General features: G+C 43.1%; 4 protein-coding genes across 4 annotated transcripts in view; 3 read left to right on the top strand and 1 right to left on the bottom strand.

The window, feature by feature from the left end:
• The window catches only part of LOC125428557 (zinc finger protein 420-like), a 37,036-nt gene extending 25,254 nt beyond the window's left edge, over positions 1–11,782 (top strand). Inside the window, 5 exon segments of the mRNA XM_048488866.1 lie at positions 1,024–1,091; positions 1,316–1,442; positions 3,390–3,485; positions 8,701–10,588; positions 10,590–11,782. Coding sequence (XP_048344823.1) covers positions 1,024–1,091; positions 1,316–1,442; positions 3,390–3,485; positions 8,701–10,588; positions 10,590–10,749 — 2,339 coding nt within the window. The 3' untranslated portion in view covers positions 10,750–11,782.
• TAP2 (transporter 2, ATP binding cassette subfamily B member) overlaps positions 1–16,493 on the bottom strand; it is a 1,062,867-nt gene that overhangs the window by 149,200 nt on the left and 897,174 nt on the right. The gene's annotated exons all lie outside the window — the stretch shown is intronic.
• LOC125428531 (zinc finger protein 708-like) overlaps positions 1–16,493 on the top strand; it is a 1,111,878-nt gene that overhangs the window by 366,941 nt on the left and 728,444 nt on the right. The gene's annotated exons all lie outside the window — the stretch shown is intronic.
• LOC125428569 (zinc finger protein 345-like) overlaps positions 922–16,493 on the top strand; it is a 68,804-nt gene continuing 53,232 nt past the window's right edge. The window contains exon 1 of the mRNA XM_048488906.1: positions 922–1,091. The gene's annotated coding sequence lies outside the window, so the exon portion shown is untranslated. The remainder of the gene's footprint in view (positions 1,092–16,493) is intronic.

Here is a 16,493-nt window from a genome sequence, read left to right as displayed (position 1 = left end):
TATTTATTCAATTTCTATACCGCCCGATCCCAAAGGGGCTCGAGTGATGAACAACTATAATATATAAACAATAAAAGGAGCAAATCCAGTAGAAATACAAACATAGGCTCCGTCAATAAAACATCTTAAAATACATAAAAACAGCGGCTAACAATTGCTTAAAGTTAAACAAAATCCAGGCTCAATTTAAAAACTCACCCCAAGAAGGGGGGGGGGCGGCAAGGCCCCTCAATATGAGGAGCTCCTGTTGTACCAGTGCCAAAGCTTGGGAGCAGTGGGGGGCACCATATCAGGGGGCTGGACACTCAAAGGCCCACAGTGGAACAAGCACGAAATGCTTACAGGCCTCGCGGAACTCACCAAGGTCCCTTGGGGTGGACGGACAGTGGTGGGAGGGTGTTCCCACTGGGCGAGAATAGCAGCTATGAAAGTCCTAGCCCTTGTGGAGGCCAGCATCATTGAGGGGCGGGGACCACCAGCAGGAGGTGGCCTCTGCTGACGCATGAGAGGCAGTAGGGACATATGGGGGGTGATCTTGGTCCCGAAGGTACGAGGGTCCCAGACCACGTAATGCCTTGAAGGTCAGAATCCACACCTTGAAGATGATTCGGAATTCAAACGGGAGCCAATGCAGCTGGCGCAATACCATTGGGCTTTGATTGTAGAAAAAATGGTGAATCCAGAAGACGCAATGTAAATACAATAAAGGTAATATGCCACTGGGATTTGGTGTTTGAGTTTCTCTCATTGGTTCACAACTGCCTGTTCTTTGCATTTCAGAGTTCTTCCTTTTTACCTCTGTGAATTCTGTATCACTGAACAGACCACACTTTTGTACAGAATAACCATATTACGACTGGATTTGACAGAAGTATGGAACAAAAAACATGTTCTGAAATCAGGATACAAGGATAGTTGTGATCCTGAGGCAAGAGAGGAAGAATCTCATTTTCCCTCATGGGACTGAATTGCAAAGTACTCAAAAACATAGAAAGCCTTCCACTTACTTTCTCATCCTTCCAGGTGGTGCCCTACATTCTTTGCCATCTCTTCGGGGCAGAGAGAAAGCAGATTCTGTGCATCCTGATCAGGTAAGTTTGCCACTCTGGCTCTTGCCCCTGGATGTCTCTCATCACCTCCCTAGGCCGGACGAATTCCCCTCTCTCCTTTCCCTCAGCTGCTGTCTGTTCTGCTCACTGGATAGAAAATGAAAATGTGTCATGGTGGTTCAGAAAGTTTATTATGTTCTCTTTGAATTGGTGTTAGAAGAGGAATCTCTGAAAAGAGAGAAGTATTGGTTTCTTTCTCTTTTCAGAGTCTGGTGACCTTTGAGGATGTGTGTGTTCATTTCTCTGAGGAGGAGTGGGCTCTGCTGGATCTGGATCAAAGAAACCTTCACAAGGAAGTCTTGGAAGACAACTGGCGGAATGTGGCTTCTCTGGGTAAGACTCTCCTTTCCCTTGATTCACAGGCACTTTCCGCACAGGCCATAAACAGTGCCCTGGGGACGGCAAAAACGGCGTCCCCAGGGAGCTGTTCGCAACCCAGAGAAGCTGAAGGCTGCTGCGCGGGAGGTTTCACCGGAGAAAAGGCTTCTCACGGAAAAAGAAAGGTTTGCATTTAGGTGAGGTTTACGGAAATTGGTGGCTTCCAGCTGCTGCCGTGCGAAGGTGCCATCCCTCCCCCCTGTGACTGGTCAACCTACTGTCTCTGCGGCCGTCCGGCGCGTCAATGAGGCCTGGGGACACCGCCCCCGCCCTGCGACCGGAGCGGTCACGCAGGGCAGGGGGGGCGTGTCCCCTGGCCTCGGCGATGTGCCGGACGGCCGCAGAGACGGTAGGTCAACCGGGCGACGGCGCTCCGCAGCACCATCTTACCCACCGCAACCAGGACTGTTCATGCGAACAGTCCCGGGGGGGTTGGGTCGGCATCATGTATGCCGTAGCCGTGCAGAAACGGCCACAGTTAATGGAAACTGAAGCCCTTCCCTCTAAAAAGGATCCCAACCCTGATGTGGATGTGTCAGGAGGCTTCCATTGCAGCTTACTGAAGAAAACAAGTTCCCCGGATGTCTGGCATCCAGAGATGAAAGTGCCTCCACCGATTCTGATTGATGGTTCCAAGCATTATGAACTGTCTGATATCCTTGACTCTCGCATCTAACGTAACCGCTTGCAGTATTTGGTCTCCTGGAAAGGATGTTTACCTGGGCAGAATCAATGGATATTTGCAGAAAAATGTAAAAGCTCCTCGCCTTGTTAAATTGTTTCATCAACGCTGTCCAAGCAAGCCGGGAGGGAGGCCTTAGAGGGAGCTGTATGTCAGGAGGCCTGTATTTAAGGGTTTTGCTTATGCTGCATTGTGTTTCACTGGAGGGAGGTTGGTAGGGGTTAATTCTGTTTCTAACTGTCTTTTCTTACTACTGAAGAATGTGTGGTGAGGCCAGGTGGCGCCAAGGTCATTCGGTACTCTCCTAAACTGTTATCTATATGCATTTTCTTTTAGGCGCTCTTTCCCAGGCTGGGGGCGGGGGGTGGGGGGTGGGAATTGCCTGTGCTGTTATTTCTGCTGTTTGAGCGGGAAATCCTCAGTCTTGGCTTTGCCAAGGTAGATCCCAGATCAATAAAGCTACTGTTCTTCAACAAGAGTCTTTGTGGATTTATTGGGGTTCTGACAGGATGGCCCAGGCTAGCCAGATCTCTTCAGTTCTCAAAAGCTGAGCTGGGTCAGTCCAGGTTGGTACTTGAGTGGGAGACCACCAAGTAATTCCAGGGACACTCTGCAGGGCTAGGCAATAGCTGGCCACCTCTGTTGATGTATGGCTACCAATCTTGATCCTCCTTGATCTGCGATTGCAAATGCCTTAGCAAACCAGGTGCTCCAGAGCAACAGCAGCAGAAGGCCATTGATTTCACATCCTGCATGTGAGCTCCCAAAGGTATCTGGTGGGCCACTGCAAGTAGCAGAGTACTGGACTAGGTGGACTCTGGTCTGATTCAGCAGGCTCTCTCTTATGTTCTTTTGTTTATCTTTGGCTTTCAAAACTATGACCCTAGTAGGGCTCTTCCAGTGGTAACCTCAATAGTGTAATGTAGAAGATCCAAAGCCAGGCAAGGGAAGAGATTCTACATAATTACTGGACTCTGTTAGTGTGTAAGTTAAAATACTGGTTTGTAAGCAAAAGAGAACACAATAGAGGACGAAGGCCCACCCCTGATTTCCCTTTTCAGAATTGAGCGAACTCAGTGTTCTTCAATTGGAACAAAATCTTCAGTGCAGGAAAAATCATCTGAAAGCAGGGCACGAGGAGGATTGTCTTGTTTGAAAATCTGAATATTTCTTAGCGTTGGAATGTCTGGAAGTAACCGGTCTGATTCTTTCTTTTATAGAAGGACTTCTGATTCACAAATCTGATTCCACATCCCCACTGGAAGAAGCTGGAGATCCATTTGAACAGGACCCAGAAGAAAGAAAGAGATCAGCAGGTATCTGCTTATTTGTGTAGAACTACAATGTTTCCAAGGCTGAACTTTATCACGAGGAGAATAGAGGGGTTTCTCCAAAGGCGACATCCAGGAAAGCTTTCTCAAAAGTGAAAGAGAGCTTAAAATGGGGAACAAAATGTTGGATTTTTTGTGCGTAAGTCTGGTGGAAATATTTTATCATGAAAGCAAGCCTGGGAGAGCCAATGCTTGTTTCATTAAAACCTGGGTTCTTTTCTCCAATAACTCCAACCAGCTGAAGTCTCAATGATTTTTATTGAAAAACAGAAAACAAAGAAATAAAACTTAGATGCAGTTAAGGGATTGCTTAGGTGGTCATATCCCTTTTGGTTCTTTGTCTCCATTCCGGGAACCCATATTTGAGATGCTTCTGACCGTCTCAAGATGGCATTCAAAACCCTTTGTTTTCCCCTTCTCAGGAAAACTCTGTTCAGGCCATGAGGTAACTTAGGCCTTTGAAGTTCATCCTAGCACCTCTGCATAGTTTCCTGTCCTCCCTCCAGGAGATCAAAAGGCAAAGATGCTTTTCACAGTCATATGTGACTTTGCTAGTTTTACAGTACTATTCCATCACCGTATACGGAGGAAATCTGTAGTCTAATGGCTACATATTTCATCTATCTATATAGAAAAAAGATTACATGTGTTACTTCCACATCAGTCATCTCTAACTAATACAGAGATCACTGCTCACTACAATTCCTTTTATGCATAACATAGTCCTTATGATAGCATAACAATACAGAATGAAGAAAATCATGTTAACACAAAACACAATTCCAGACTAATACATGCTTTCAGACTAATAAGCAATGCAATATCCTTGAGCATTGAACTACAAGACTCATGCTCCTTTCAACCATAGTCTGATACCTTCTTCTCTGGAGAAAACACAATAGTATCTCTCCCTTTGGAATTTCTCTTCCTGGTTACTGCATGATGCAACATCATTGTGTAGGACATCACTTCAATGTCGACAATTCCCGCCCATATCAATGTAATGTGAAATCAAGTCAGTGTAACCTGGCTTGCTGCAGAACATACCTTTTCCTTCAGCCAGCATTTCTGCCGCCTGAGCCTGCTGCTCTGGTGTGATACCTTTATTGGCAGTTACAGGATCTGCCATGTCAATATAGACTGCTTTGACTGATTGTGTAATTACAGTTGTATCACCTTGTGGAAAATCCACCTTCTCACATAACTTTTCATCCTCCACCCCTTCAAATCAGCAACATTTTCTTAGGGCCTGAGTGGAAACACTCATTGTGCATTTCTACCTTTCTCATGGAGTTAAAACATGAATTTTCCCATTAAACTGATTAAAACTTGCTTGTGATTCAACAGCATCAATTAATCTTACACCAGCTTCAAAGTATGAAATGTTCCATCTGTGTCCCTTCTCCTGCTGTCATCCGAAGTTCCTGTTCCTGGGGATGATCTCCTTCCCATAATCTTCTGGTGCTGGATGACGCTATGGAGCTCATTCGAGGTGACTTCCAAGCCAAGAGCGTCTTTCTGTTCCCTCTGGCAATTTGCTCTCTCCCCTTTCTGAAAGGATGCTGGTAGCTTCGAAGAAGGGATTTCATTCAGGCTTCTCTCCGCTTGCATGTGAATGGAACAGTCTCCCACCTGGAGGCTTTTAGGTTCCCTCTCTTGAACTTTGATCCCCTCCAGCTTGAATTTTTGGAGGAGTTGTTTCTCTGCTGTGCTGTCAAAAAGATTCCAAATAGCCTGTAGATGCAGCATAAGCTTCTTAGGAGCTCCTGCCATCCACTTGAGAAAGCCCTCTGGTAGCCCGGCAAGACCTGAGCCCTGGCCTTGACTTCTCCTGCGGGGATCTGGCATCTTCTCCCAAAGCATCTCATGCCATCAGCATCAGACTCTCTAGTTCATCTCAGCACTGCATGGCCTTCTCTTCCCAAAATTCTCACACACTGGAATCCACGAAAGCAAGCCTGCACTTAAATCCACGAAGGTGTGTGTCCTGGAGTATCGGAGACCACAAAGCTGCCACCACCCATATCATGAAGAAAGCAAGCCTGGGAGGCAATGTTTGTTTCTACATTTACAACCTGGGTTCTTTTTTTTTTCTCAAATAACTCCAACTACAGCTGAGGTCTCAGCGATTTTTTTATTGAAAAACGAAACAAAAGAAATAAAACTTAGATGCAGTTAAAGAGGTTGCTTGGGTGAGGGTCGCTATCCCCTTTGGTTCTTTGTCCCATTCCGGGGAACCATGGCTAGAGATGCTTCCCTGACCCGTCTCAAGATGGCATTCAAAACCCTTTGTTTCCCTTCTCCAGGAAAACTCTGTTCAGGCCATGAGGTAACTTAGGCCTTTGAAGTTTCGTCCTAGCATCTCTGCATAGTTTCCTGTCCTCCCTCCAGGAGATCAAAGGCAAAGATGCTTTTCACAGTCATATGTGACTTTGCTAGTTTTACAGTACTATTCCATCCACCGCCCCTTTTGGAGAGGAAATCTGTAGTCTAATGGCTACATATTTCATCTATCCATTTAGAAAGATTACATGTGTTACTTCCACATCAGTCATCTCTAACTAATACAGAGATCTGCTCACTACAATTCCTTTTATGCATAACATAGTCCTTATGATAGCATAACAATACAGAATAGAAGAAAAATCATGTTAACACAAAACACAATTCAGACTAATACATGCTTTCAGACTAATAAGCAATGCAATATCCTTGAGCATTGAACTACAAGACTCATGCTCCTTCAACCATAGTCTGATACCTTCTTCTCTGGAGAGAAAACACAATAGTATCTCCTTTGGAATTTCTCTTCTAGTTGCTGCATGATGCAACATCATTATTGAGACATCACTTCAATCGGCAAATTCCGCCCATATCAATGTAATGTGAAATCAAGTCAGTGTAACCTGGCTTGCTGCAAGGCTATACCTTTTCCTTCCAGCCAGCATTTCTGCATACAGGCCTGCTGCTCTGGTGTGATACTATTGGCAGTTACAGGATCTGCGTCAATATAGACTGCTTTGACTGATTATTGTAATTACAGTTGTATCACCTTGTGGAAAATCACCTTCTCACACAACTTTTCATCCTCCACCCCCCCTTCGAAATCAACATTTTCTTAGGGCCTGAGTGGAAACACTCATTTGTGCATTTCTACCTTTCTCATGAGTCAAAGCAAGATTTCCCATTAAACTGATTAAAAGAACTTTTACTTGTAATTCAACAACATCAATTAATCTTACCAGCTTCAAAATATGAAATGTTCCATCTGTCCACTTCTCCTGCTGTCATCGAAAGTTCTGTTCCTGGGGATGATCTCCTTCCCACAATCTTCTGGTGCTGGATGACGCTATGGAGCTCATTCGGGTGACTTCAAGCCAAGGCGTCTTCTGTTCCCTCTGGCAATTTGCTCTCTCCCCTTTCTGAAAGGATGCTGGTAGCTTCGAAGAGGATTTCATTCAGGCTTCTCGGCTTGCATCTGAATGGAACAGTCTCCCACCTGGAGGCTTTAGTTCCTCTCTTGAGACTTTGATCCCCTCAGCTTGAATTTTTTTGATTGTTTTTTCTCTGCTGTGCTGTCAAAAGATTCCAAATAGCCTGTAGATGCAGCATAAAGAAACTTCTTAGGAGCTCCTGCCATCCATGAGAAACTTCCTAGGCCCGCTCAAGACCTGAGCCCTGGCCCTTGACTTCTCCTGCGGGATCTGGCATCGCTCTCCCAAAGCACTCTCATGCCATCAGCATCAGACTCTGGTTACTGTCTCAACCTGCCGCGTAGCCTTCTCTTCCCAAAATTCTCACTGGAATCCAGCTTAAGCCTCACCTTAAATCCCTGTGAAAGAGTGTGTGTCTAGATGTCGGAGACCACAAAAGCTGCCACCATATCATGAAAGCAAGCCTGGGAGAGCCAATGTTTGTTTCATTACAACCTGGGTTCTTTTCTCAAATAACTCCAACCAGCTGAGGTCTCAACGATTTTTATTGAAAAACAGAAAACAAAGAAATAAAACTTAGATGCAGTTAAGGGATTGCTTAGGTGGTCATATCCCTTTTGGTTCTTTGTCCCCATTCCGGGAACCCATGGCCCAGAGATGCTTCCCTGACCACGTCTCAAGATGGCATTCAAAACCCTTTGTTTTCCCCTTCTCAGGAAAACTCTGTTCAGGCCATGAGGTAACTTAGGCCTTTGAAGTTTCATCCTAGCACCTCTGCATAGTTTCCTATCCTCCCTCCAGGAGATCAAAAGGCAAAGATGCTTTTCACAGTCATATGTGACTTTGCTAGTTTTACAGTACTATTCCATCACAGATTTATACATTTTTCAACTTTTATACACATTGCTTTATTAATATATTGCTTTTCCACGTTTATTAATATGCAGATCACCTCAGACTGGATAAAAAATCAAAACTTTAGTATAAAGTCCTAAGTACTGCCTAAACATATTGTCAAAGGCTTTCATGGCCGGAATCACTAGGATATTGTGGTGTATGGCCATGTCCCAGTACTTCTTTCTCCTGAGAAAATACTACTGGAACATGGCCATACAACCCATAAAACCCACAACATCCTACTTCCTAAAAAATAAATTCATGAAAGCCAGAGGCACAAGAAAAGTGTAAAATAGCCTATGAACTGCCTCAAAAACCCCCTGAGAACATTCATTGGGTTACATAAAACCATAAAACAACTGAATAGGTCGATTCCAAAGTGGGAAATATCTGTTTTGTCCTGGTTTCAAACAGATAGGAAGGTAAGCTTCAAGGGGATATATCCTCAGATGAGGGGTCCCCACTGGAAATTCCCAGTCTCTAGTCACCCCCTTCCTGAACTCTGCTGGCAGGGCCAAAAGCTGTGCTCCAGACTCCCTGTGTGAGAAATTCAATCAGACCTCCATTTGCATTCAAGAAGAGATTGGCCAGATGACCTTCTAGCCTAGCCTCCCATTTCAAACTAGAGTCCCTAGAAAGAGAAGTAAACCCAAACCACTTGCCTTCAAAGAATACTGCCTCTGAAAATGGAGGTTCCATGGGGCTACCTTGTATCTCATAGAACTACCCTCCAGCTGGTTGATACAGGGCACAATTTTTCTCCCCTTCATGTAATCACAATCCTATTGTTGTCAAAAGCAGTTAACGGTCTTCATTGCTTGATTTCTGTTTTGTTTGAAGGTCTTACCAGTCTTCTCTCTTTATTCCAGAGGATAATAGTCTACAGCACAAGTCCAAGAAAGAACCACAACACCTCCTATTTGATGAAAAAGAGCAGAAAAGCACGGAAATGAAATGGAAGAGGGAGAATGAATGTTGTGTTTCTCAGGGTGCTGAATCCCAGATATTTGATACACCAGGAAAAATTAACATAACTGAAAAGCTAGATAAGTGCTTCCAATGTGGAACAAGTTTTGTTTTGAAGGGGGACATTCCTGAACATTTACTCCACAAAGGGGAGGCACATGAATGCCTGGCTTGTGGAAAGAGCTTTGCTAAGACTTGCATCCTTGCTGCTCATCAACAAATCCACATTGGTGAGAAAATGTACAGCTGCTTGGAGAATGGGAAAAGCTTTTCTCAAAGTTCAGCACTTTTTAGCCATCAGCATATCGACACTCGAGAGAAACCATATAGATTCACAGAGTGCAGAGAAAGCTTTACTCACCGTTCCAACCTTCTTCTTCATCAACAAATCCAAAGTCAGGGGAAACCATATACAGGCTTGGAGTGTGCAATGAGCTGTGCTCAGAGTTCAGAGATTACTATGTATCAACGATTCCAGGCTGCAGAGAAACCATACAAGTTCTTGGAGTGCGAAAAAAGCTTTGCTGAGTCATCTGATCTTACTAAACTCACTGGGGAGCAATCATATAAATGCTTGGGGTATACTGAAGAGAAAAGATATAAATGTTTGGAGTGTGGAAAGAGCTTTGCTCAAAATTCACATCTTATTCGACATCAGCAAATCCACTCTGGGGAGAAGCCATATAAATGTTTGGAGTGTGGGAAGAGCTTTTCTGTGTGCTCCAAGCTTACGAAACATCAACAAATCCACACTAGGGAGAAACCATATAAATGCTTGGAGTGTGCAAAGAGCTTTGCTAAGAGTTCCTATCTTACAGTCCATCAACGAATCCACACTGGGGAGAAACCATATAAATGCTTGGAGTGTGCAAAGACCTTTGCTAAGAGTTCATATCTTACTGTCCATCAACGAATCCACACTGGGGAGAAACCATATAAATGCTTTGAATGTGCAAAGACCTTTGCTCAAAAGACACATCTTAATGACCATCAACGAAGACACAGGGGGGAGAAACCGTATAAGTGCTTGGAGTGTGGAAAAAGCTTTGTTGTACGCTCCATTCTTAGTAAACATCAACGAATGCACACTGGGGAGAAGACATACAAATGTTTGGAGTGTGGAATGAGCTTTGCTCACAGTTCACATCTTACTCGACATCAACAAATCCATACTGGGGAGAAACAATATAAATGCATGGAGTGTGGAAAGAGCTTTGTTGCGAGCTCCTATCTTACTAAACATCAACAAAGGCACACTGGGGAGAAGCCATATAAATGCTTGGAGTGTGGAAAGAGCTTTGCTCATAGTTCATGTCTTACTATCCATCAACGAATCCACACTGGGGAGAAACCATATAAATGCTTGGAGTGTGGAAAGACCTTTGCCCAAAAGGCACAACTTAGTGACCATCAACGAATCCACACTGGGGAGAAACCATATAAATGCTTGGAGTGTGGAAAAACTTTTGCTCAGAATTCAGGTCTTACTAAGCATAAACGAATCCACACTGGGGAGAAACCACATAAATGTTTAGATTGTGGTAAGAGTTTTGCTCAGAAGTCAGATCTTAATAAGCATAAACGAATCCACACTGGGGAGAAACCATATAAATGCTTGGAGTGTGGAAAGAAATTTGCTCATAGTTCATGTCTTACTATCCATCACCGAATCCACAGTGGGGAGAAACCATATAAATGCTTGGAGTGTGGAAAAAGCTTTGTTGTGAACTGCAATTTTACTAAACATCAACGAATCCACACTGGGGAGAAGCCATATAAATGATCGGAGTGTGGAGTGTGGAAAGAGCTTTGCTCAAAAGGCACAACTTAGTGACCATCAACGAATCCGCACTGGGGAAAAGCCATATAAATGCCTGGAATGTGGAAAGAGCTTTGCTCAAAAGACACATCTTAAGCTACACCAAAGTATTCACAGAGAAGAGAAATCATAAATAATAAGCCAAGTGTTACTTCAAAGAATTCACAGAAGAGAGAAAACATACAAATATTTTTATGTTTGCAAGATGTTAGACTCAAGCCCAACCTTTCCAGGTATCATCACTGAGAGTTTTTATGCTAAATCAGTCTTGTATTCTACATGTTTGAACTAGACTTGGTTAATGCCTGTTCATTTGTCAGCTACAATATTTGGAATAGAGTTTACAGGCAATTTGAGCTATTTGTCCTAGCTTTAGAATACATGTTGAGAGGTGTTACAGACTGTTACATTTAATTGATTAATTTGTTTAAGACTGATGGGTTTGTTTTCGCATATTTTGCAGCAGCCTTGCTCCAGTTGTCATATTTAGTGACGGTAGTACTATTGAATGAGCAGCTAGATCGAAAAAACTAACATCAACCATGTTGATAGGAAGGTTAGGCTGAGGATGAGTTAGTAGCCCAGGGTGAGCTAACAATTTCATTGGTAGATTTGGGATTTGAACCTGTATCTCCTGAGCCCAGTCTGGTCTTCTGATGACTGCACCACACTGACTCAGCTTACCCTGATTTTTGGCACTCTAACTCACACTATCATGCTGAAGCTGGTGGCCAATTTTTCCTAGATCTGAATGCTTGTATAAGTTTATGATTCAGCCTCATTTGAAATACTGTGTGCAATTCTGGTCGCTGTACAAGAAAAGACATGGCAGAGCTAGAAAAAAGTACAGGAGAGAGCAGTCAAAGTATTTAAGGGTTTTTAGCACTTGCCTATGTGAGGAAAGACTGAAATGTTTGGGACTTTTCAGTTGCAAAACAGACTTTTTTCTCCCTCTCCCAAGATGCTACAACTAAAGTGTATCCACTCTGATGGGGAACGGATTCAGAATGGATAAAAAAGAGATTCTCCTTTGCACAGGAAGTGATTAAAATGTGGAATCCGACCTTAGTGGGTTTAGTGATGGCAAAAGGCATAGACAGCTTTAAAAGGAGATTAGAAGAGAAGAAGAAGAAGAAGAGTTTGGATAGATACCCTGCTTTTCTCTCCAGTAAGGAGTTTCAAAGCAGCTCCCAAATTTTGTTTCCTTCCTTTCTCCATAACAGATACCTTGTGAGGCAGGTGGAGCTGAGAGAGTTCTCAGAGAACTGTGACTAGCCCAAGGTCACCCAGCAGGCTGCATGTGGAGGAGCAGGGAAACAAACCCTGTTTTCCAGATTAGAGTCCCCCATTGTTAATCACGATGCCAAGCTGGAGGTGAGGTCTATCAGTGGCTCCTAACCATAGTGACTGAAGGGAACCTCCACATTCCAAGGCAGTCCACCTTTGAATTCCAGTGCAATATCAGGGAAGGCCTTGGCCTTTGTGCCTTGTTGGTTGGTTCTATGTGTGAGATGGGATGCTGGACTGGATGGACTCTCTCTGGTCTGATCCATCAGGCCTCTTCACTCTGCCATTGTCCTGGAAGAATTAAGCACTCCAGGCTTCTATTAGTCACCTGAAGTCATGATTAGATTTACCCTCTTTTTTGAATGATTGGCCCCTTCCGCACACGCAAAATAATACGTTTTCAAACCACTTTCACAACTGTTTGCAAGTGGATTTTGCTATTCCGCACAGCTTTAAAGAGCACTGAAAGCAGTTTGAAAGTGCATTATTCTGCATGTGCGGAATGAGCCATTGTTTTGTGGGTTTATTTATATGTTTCCACTTTATTCCCAGTTAAAGCTGGGTAGAGTTTGTAAAAATGGGTCGGAGAGTGAAGTGGCTTCTCTCCCCTCACAGTCTGCACCCCCCTAAACTACAATTGTTTGGGGCACAGGTAGGTCTCCATGTGCATGAGAGTGTGGATGTTCCCAGTTCTCACTTCCCTTTCTCTGTACATACATAAATGAGTAACCAGACGCTCACGTGAAGCCCAGACAGCACCAAGAGGTCTGGGCATCAGAACCAGTCTGAACTTCTCTGTAATCCTCTCAGCAACATAAACTTAATAAAATGACTGTATCAGTGGTACCCATCTTCCTATAAAGTAGCAAAAATGTATGAAGGGTCTAATAGGGATTGTTTGGTATGTTGGGTTGCAAATACCAGTTTTATACAGAATTTTGGAATATGATTGCTACAGTTTTTCTTTCTTTTGTCCGGTTCAGTTTTTTATTTTGTACTTTAAAATCAAAACTCAAAACATATACAAAGACAAAAGTTAACCACATTATAAACTACTTATAGAGACTTCCAGTTTCTTCTGCAGTGAATATTATTCCTTAAACCATAAACTTTTCAGCACTTGGCCATTATGCATCAAATAAAATTAGATCTTTAACTTCATTTTTGATTTTAAAAAATCTTTCTTGCCTTTCGAAACCACAAGTCATCAATTTTGTTATTTCTCGGTTTTGTCTAGACATTCTTTCAGTGATTTTCAATTGTCTGATCACCACCTTTATTTCTGAAGCCATACAAATAGAGCTACCATTAACCCCTGAAGTTTTAATCAATAAATTATGTAGACGTTTGTGAATTTGTGCTTAATGCCATAACATCTCCAAGGCTAATTTTTAAATTGGAAGAAGAACATAATCCCAAAGAAGGATTGATTAGAGAAATTAACAGTGTATTTGTCTATCTAAATTAAATGTCTGCTAAATTGGAAAATGTCTGCTAAATTTGGAAAATGCTTTCCTCGCTAGAATGAGAAATGCATTTTGAGTATGTACGATTGATGTTTTGTAATACTTCTCTGGTCTGTATCTTAGATTTTTTTATCAGATTCATAACAATATTTTAATAAACAATCATAACTTTTAAAAAGAGATAGGATCTTTATTACTATTATACAGCTGTTCTTTGGTTAAGATAATTTTATCAACTCGTTAGCTGTTTTCATCTCATTATATATGTAGTTACATTGGAAGGTATAGTTTTCTTTTAAGTTAATCATTTTTAATGATGAAAATTTTTACATTGCAGTAAACAATAAACTGGAAGCAAAGATTCTCTCATAGTATCAGTTGTGGACTAGACCTATAACAAACCCAAAATTTTGTTGAGGCATACTAAGCAGATGCCTGGGATTACTTCAGTGTCTGCTTATATCTGAATTGGACCTGACCAGAGTAATCCTGAACAGCCTTCCAGGGTCCACCGACTCTCTCCTTCCCTGCCTACTCCTAAACACCCAGTAGCAGTCAAGGGTCCCTTCAGCTACCCCACCTCTGGTCTAGGGCATTTGAATGGGTGGGGGGTGGGTGGGCTTATAGTACTCCCTGTCCCCTTCCCAAACACTGCCAGGCTTACAACATACCCAGAGGGATGAAGACCCTGTCAAGGTAGAGTGTGTTATAACCAAACAAAAAACAAAAATGTTTAAACCATTTTAATGGGATAGGTTCCCAACAACAGGGCCACGTGAACTTCTCAAGCATCCAGCTGCCTCATCGGTCTTTACTCTACTGGAGTATTTGTCCTTTCTGTAGCTTTGACAGCTTCCTTGGTGAGGGATGCTCTGACTCCCATTTCTTGGGAGGAGAACACCCCTCCTTGGGAAAGCCTTATATTCGCTATCCCAAGGGCCTCTCCCAAGGGCCTCTCCCTGGGAAATTTTGGCCCCATCTACAGCAAAGTCCCAGAACTATGAGTGAGACAAGGTGTGTAAAATCCCTGAATGTGAAATCCCTGGATGTTTGGAGTGTGGAGCCTAGAGGTGGTTTGGGGAGGGACCAAAGGAAGAAGAAGAAGTGGTGCATGGATTTATACCTTTCTCTCCTGTAAGGAGACTCAAGTTGTCTTACAAGCTCCTTTCCCTTCTTTTCCCCACACAGACACCTTGTGAGGTAGGTGGGGCTGAGAGAGTACCGAAGAACTGTGACAAGCCCAAGGTCACCCAGCAGGAATGTTGGGAAACAGATCTGGTTCACCAGATAAGCCTCCACCACTCAGGTGGAGGAGTGGGGAATTCAAACCTGGTTCTCCAGATTAGAACCCACCTGCTCTTAACTGCTACACCACGCTGGTTCTCATGATGTAATACCAAAGTGCCCACCCTCCAAAGCCGCCATTTTCTCTGGGGCCACAGCAGAGTGTTAGATGAAATTGAGAAAAGGTGGAAGGAGCTGGCGATATTTAGCCTGGAGAAGAGATGCCTGAGAGGTGATATGGTAGCCATCTTCAAGTACTTCAAGGGCTGTCACACTGGGGATGGTGCAAAGTTGTTGGGTTGTTTTGCCGCAGAAGATTGGACTAGAACCAACAGGTTGAAATTAAATCAAAAGCTTAGTCTATGCCTAATCATTAGGAAGATGTTCCTGACAGTGATAGAGGTTCCTCAGTGGAAGGGGCTTCCTGGGAAGGTGGTGGGTTCTCCTTCTTGGGGTGGGGGGGAGGTTAAGCAGAGGCTAGGTGGCCATCTGTAACTGCTTGAAGCTGCAAATCAATGGTACTATAAGATATATGTAACCAGCCTGCTATATGTTACCTCTGCCATTTGGGGCATTCTTTCCTTTATCTTTATGACTTCTCATGCTTTGTAGATAACTAGGATCCCCCTGACACCCTGGTCCCATGAGAAATAGTGCTGTATCCGTTATCTTGTCAGGACAGGAAGCCACATGGCTTTCTCTCACTATCTGCTGCTGACTTTGGGGCACCCCGGTTCCGAGGACTATTTTACACAACTTCTTGAGAAAGTGGGAGGGGGGACTGACAACGAGGATAAAGAAGGTGGCGAAAGCCAGGTCTGGCAGAACTGGCTTTTCCCAACTTCGGTGCTCTGATGCTTCATCAATAAATGCTACAGATCAATAACTCAGAGTCTGTTTATTGGCTTAAGGTTTGAGACCTAACACATTTTATTGCACTGTGCTTAACTCTATGTAAAAATCCCAATATACATCAATATTGAAAAACTCTCAAAGTATCACACAATATAGCATAACCACTAGGCATCAGTTGCTAGGATTATTCACAAAATATCTTTTTGACATATGTTGGGCCAGACATGATAGATTCCTTTTGAGCTGAGTAGTGTCTGCAAAGTAGTGTCTTTCTGAAAAGCTACTGGGGAAATGTGAATATTACGATTCACAGTGATATTTATGGGAACACTATTAAATTACTGACCTATATTTAACATACTGGTCTGTAAACTGGGGGTTTTTTTTGTATGAATATTAGTTCTCTCTCTGTGTATACTGACTTATGAAGGAGGAGGAGAAGGAATAGCTTGGATTTATATCCCCCCTTTCTGTCCTGTAAAGAGACTCATAGGGGCTTACACTCCTTTCCCTTCTACCCCACAACAAGCACCCTTTAAGGTGAGTAGGGCTGAGAGAGCTCCGAAGAACTGTGACTAGCCCAAGGTCAGCCACCTGGCATGTGTTGGAGTGCACAAGCTAACCTGATTCACCAGATAAGCCTCCACAGCTCAAGTGGCAGAACAGGGAATCAAACCCAGTTCTCTAGATTAGAGTGCACCTGCTCTTAACCACTATACCACATTGGCTTTCAGTAGGCTCAAAACGCACCGGGCCTTTGGGGGTATGTTTTGAAATATTTTGTGTATGATCCTAGCAATTGAGGCCTTGTAGTTATTCACGGTATAGTTTGTGATACTTTATGCGTGCATTTAGATATTGATGTATATTTTTATTCAGATTTTTATGCATAGTTTTTATTGATAAGAGTTAAGCACAGTTTGATACAATACATAGTTAATATATTTTAACAGATATCTGTAAGATTTTTTCAACCCCACTGTGA

The sequence above is a fragment of the Sphaerodactylus townsendi genome, linkage group LG03 (genome assembly GCF_021028975.2).
Source record: "Sphaerodactylus townsendi isolate TG3544 linkage group LG03, MPM_Stown_v2.3, whole genome shotgun sequence".
NCBI lineage: Eukaryota > Metazoa > Chordata > Lepidosauria > Squamata > Sphaerodactylidae > Sphaerodactylus > Sphaerodactylus townsendi.
Note: the sequence above shows the minus strand (reverse complement) of the source record. Positions and strands in the feature narration are given on the sequence as shown.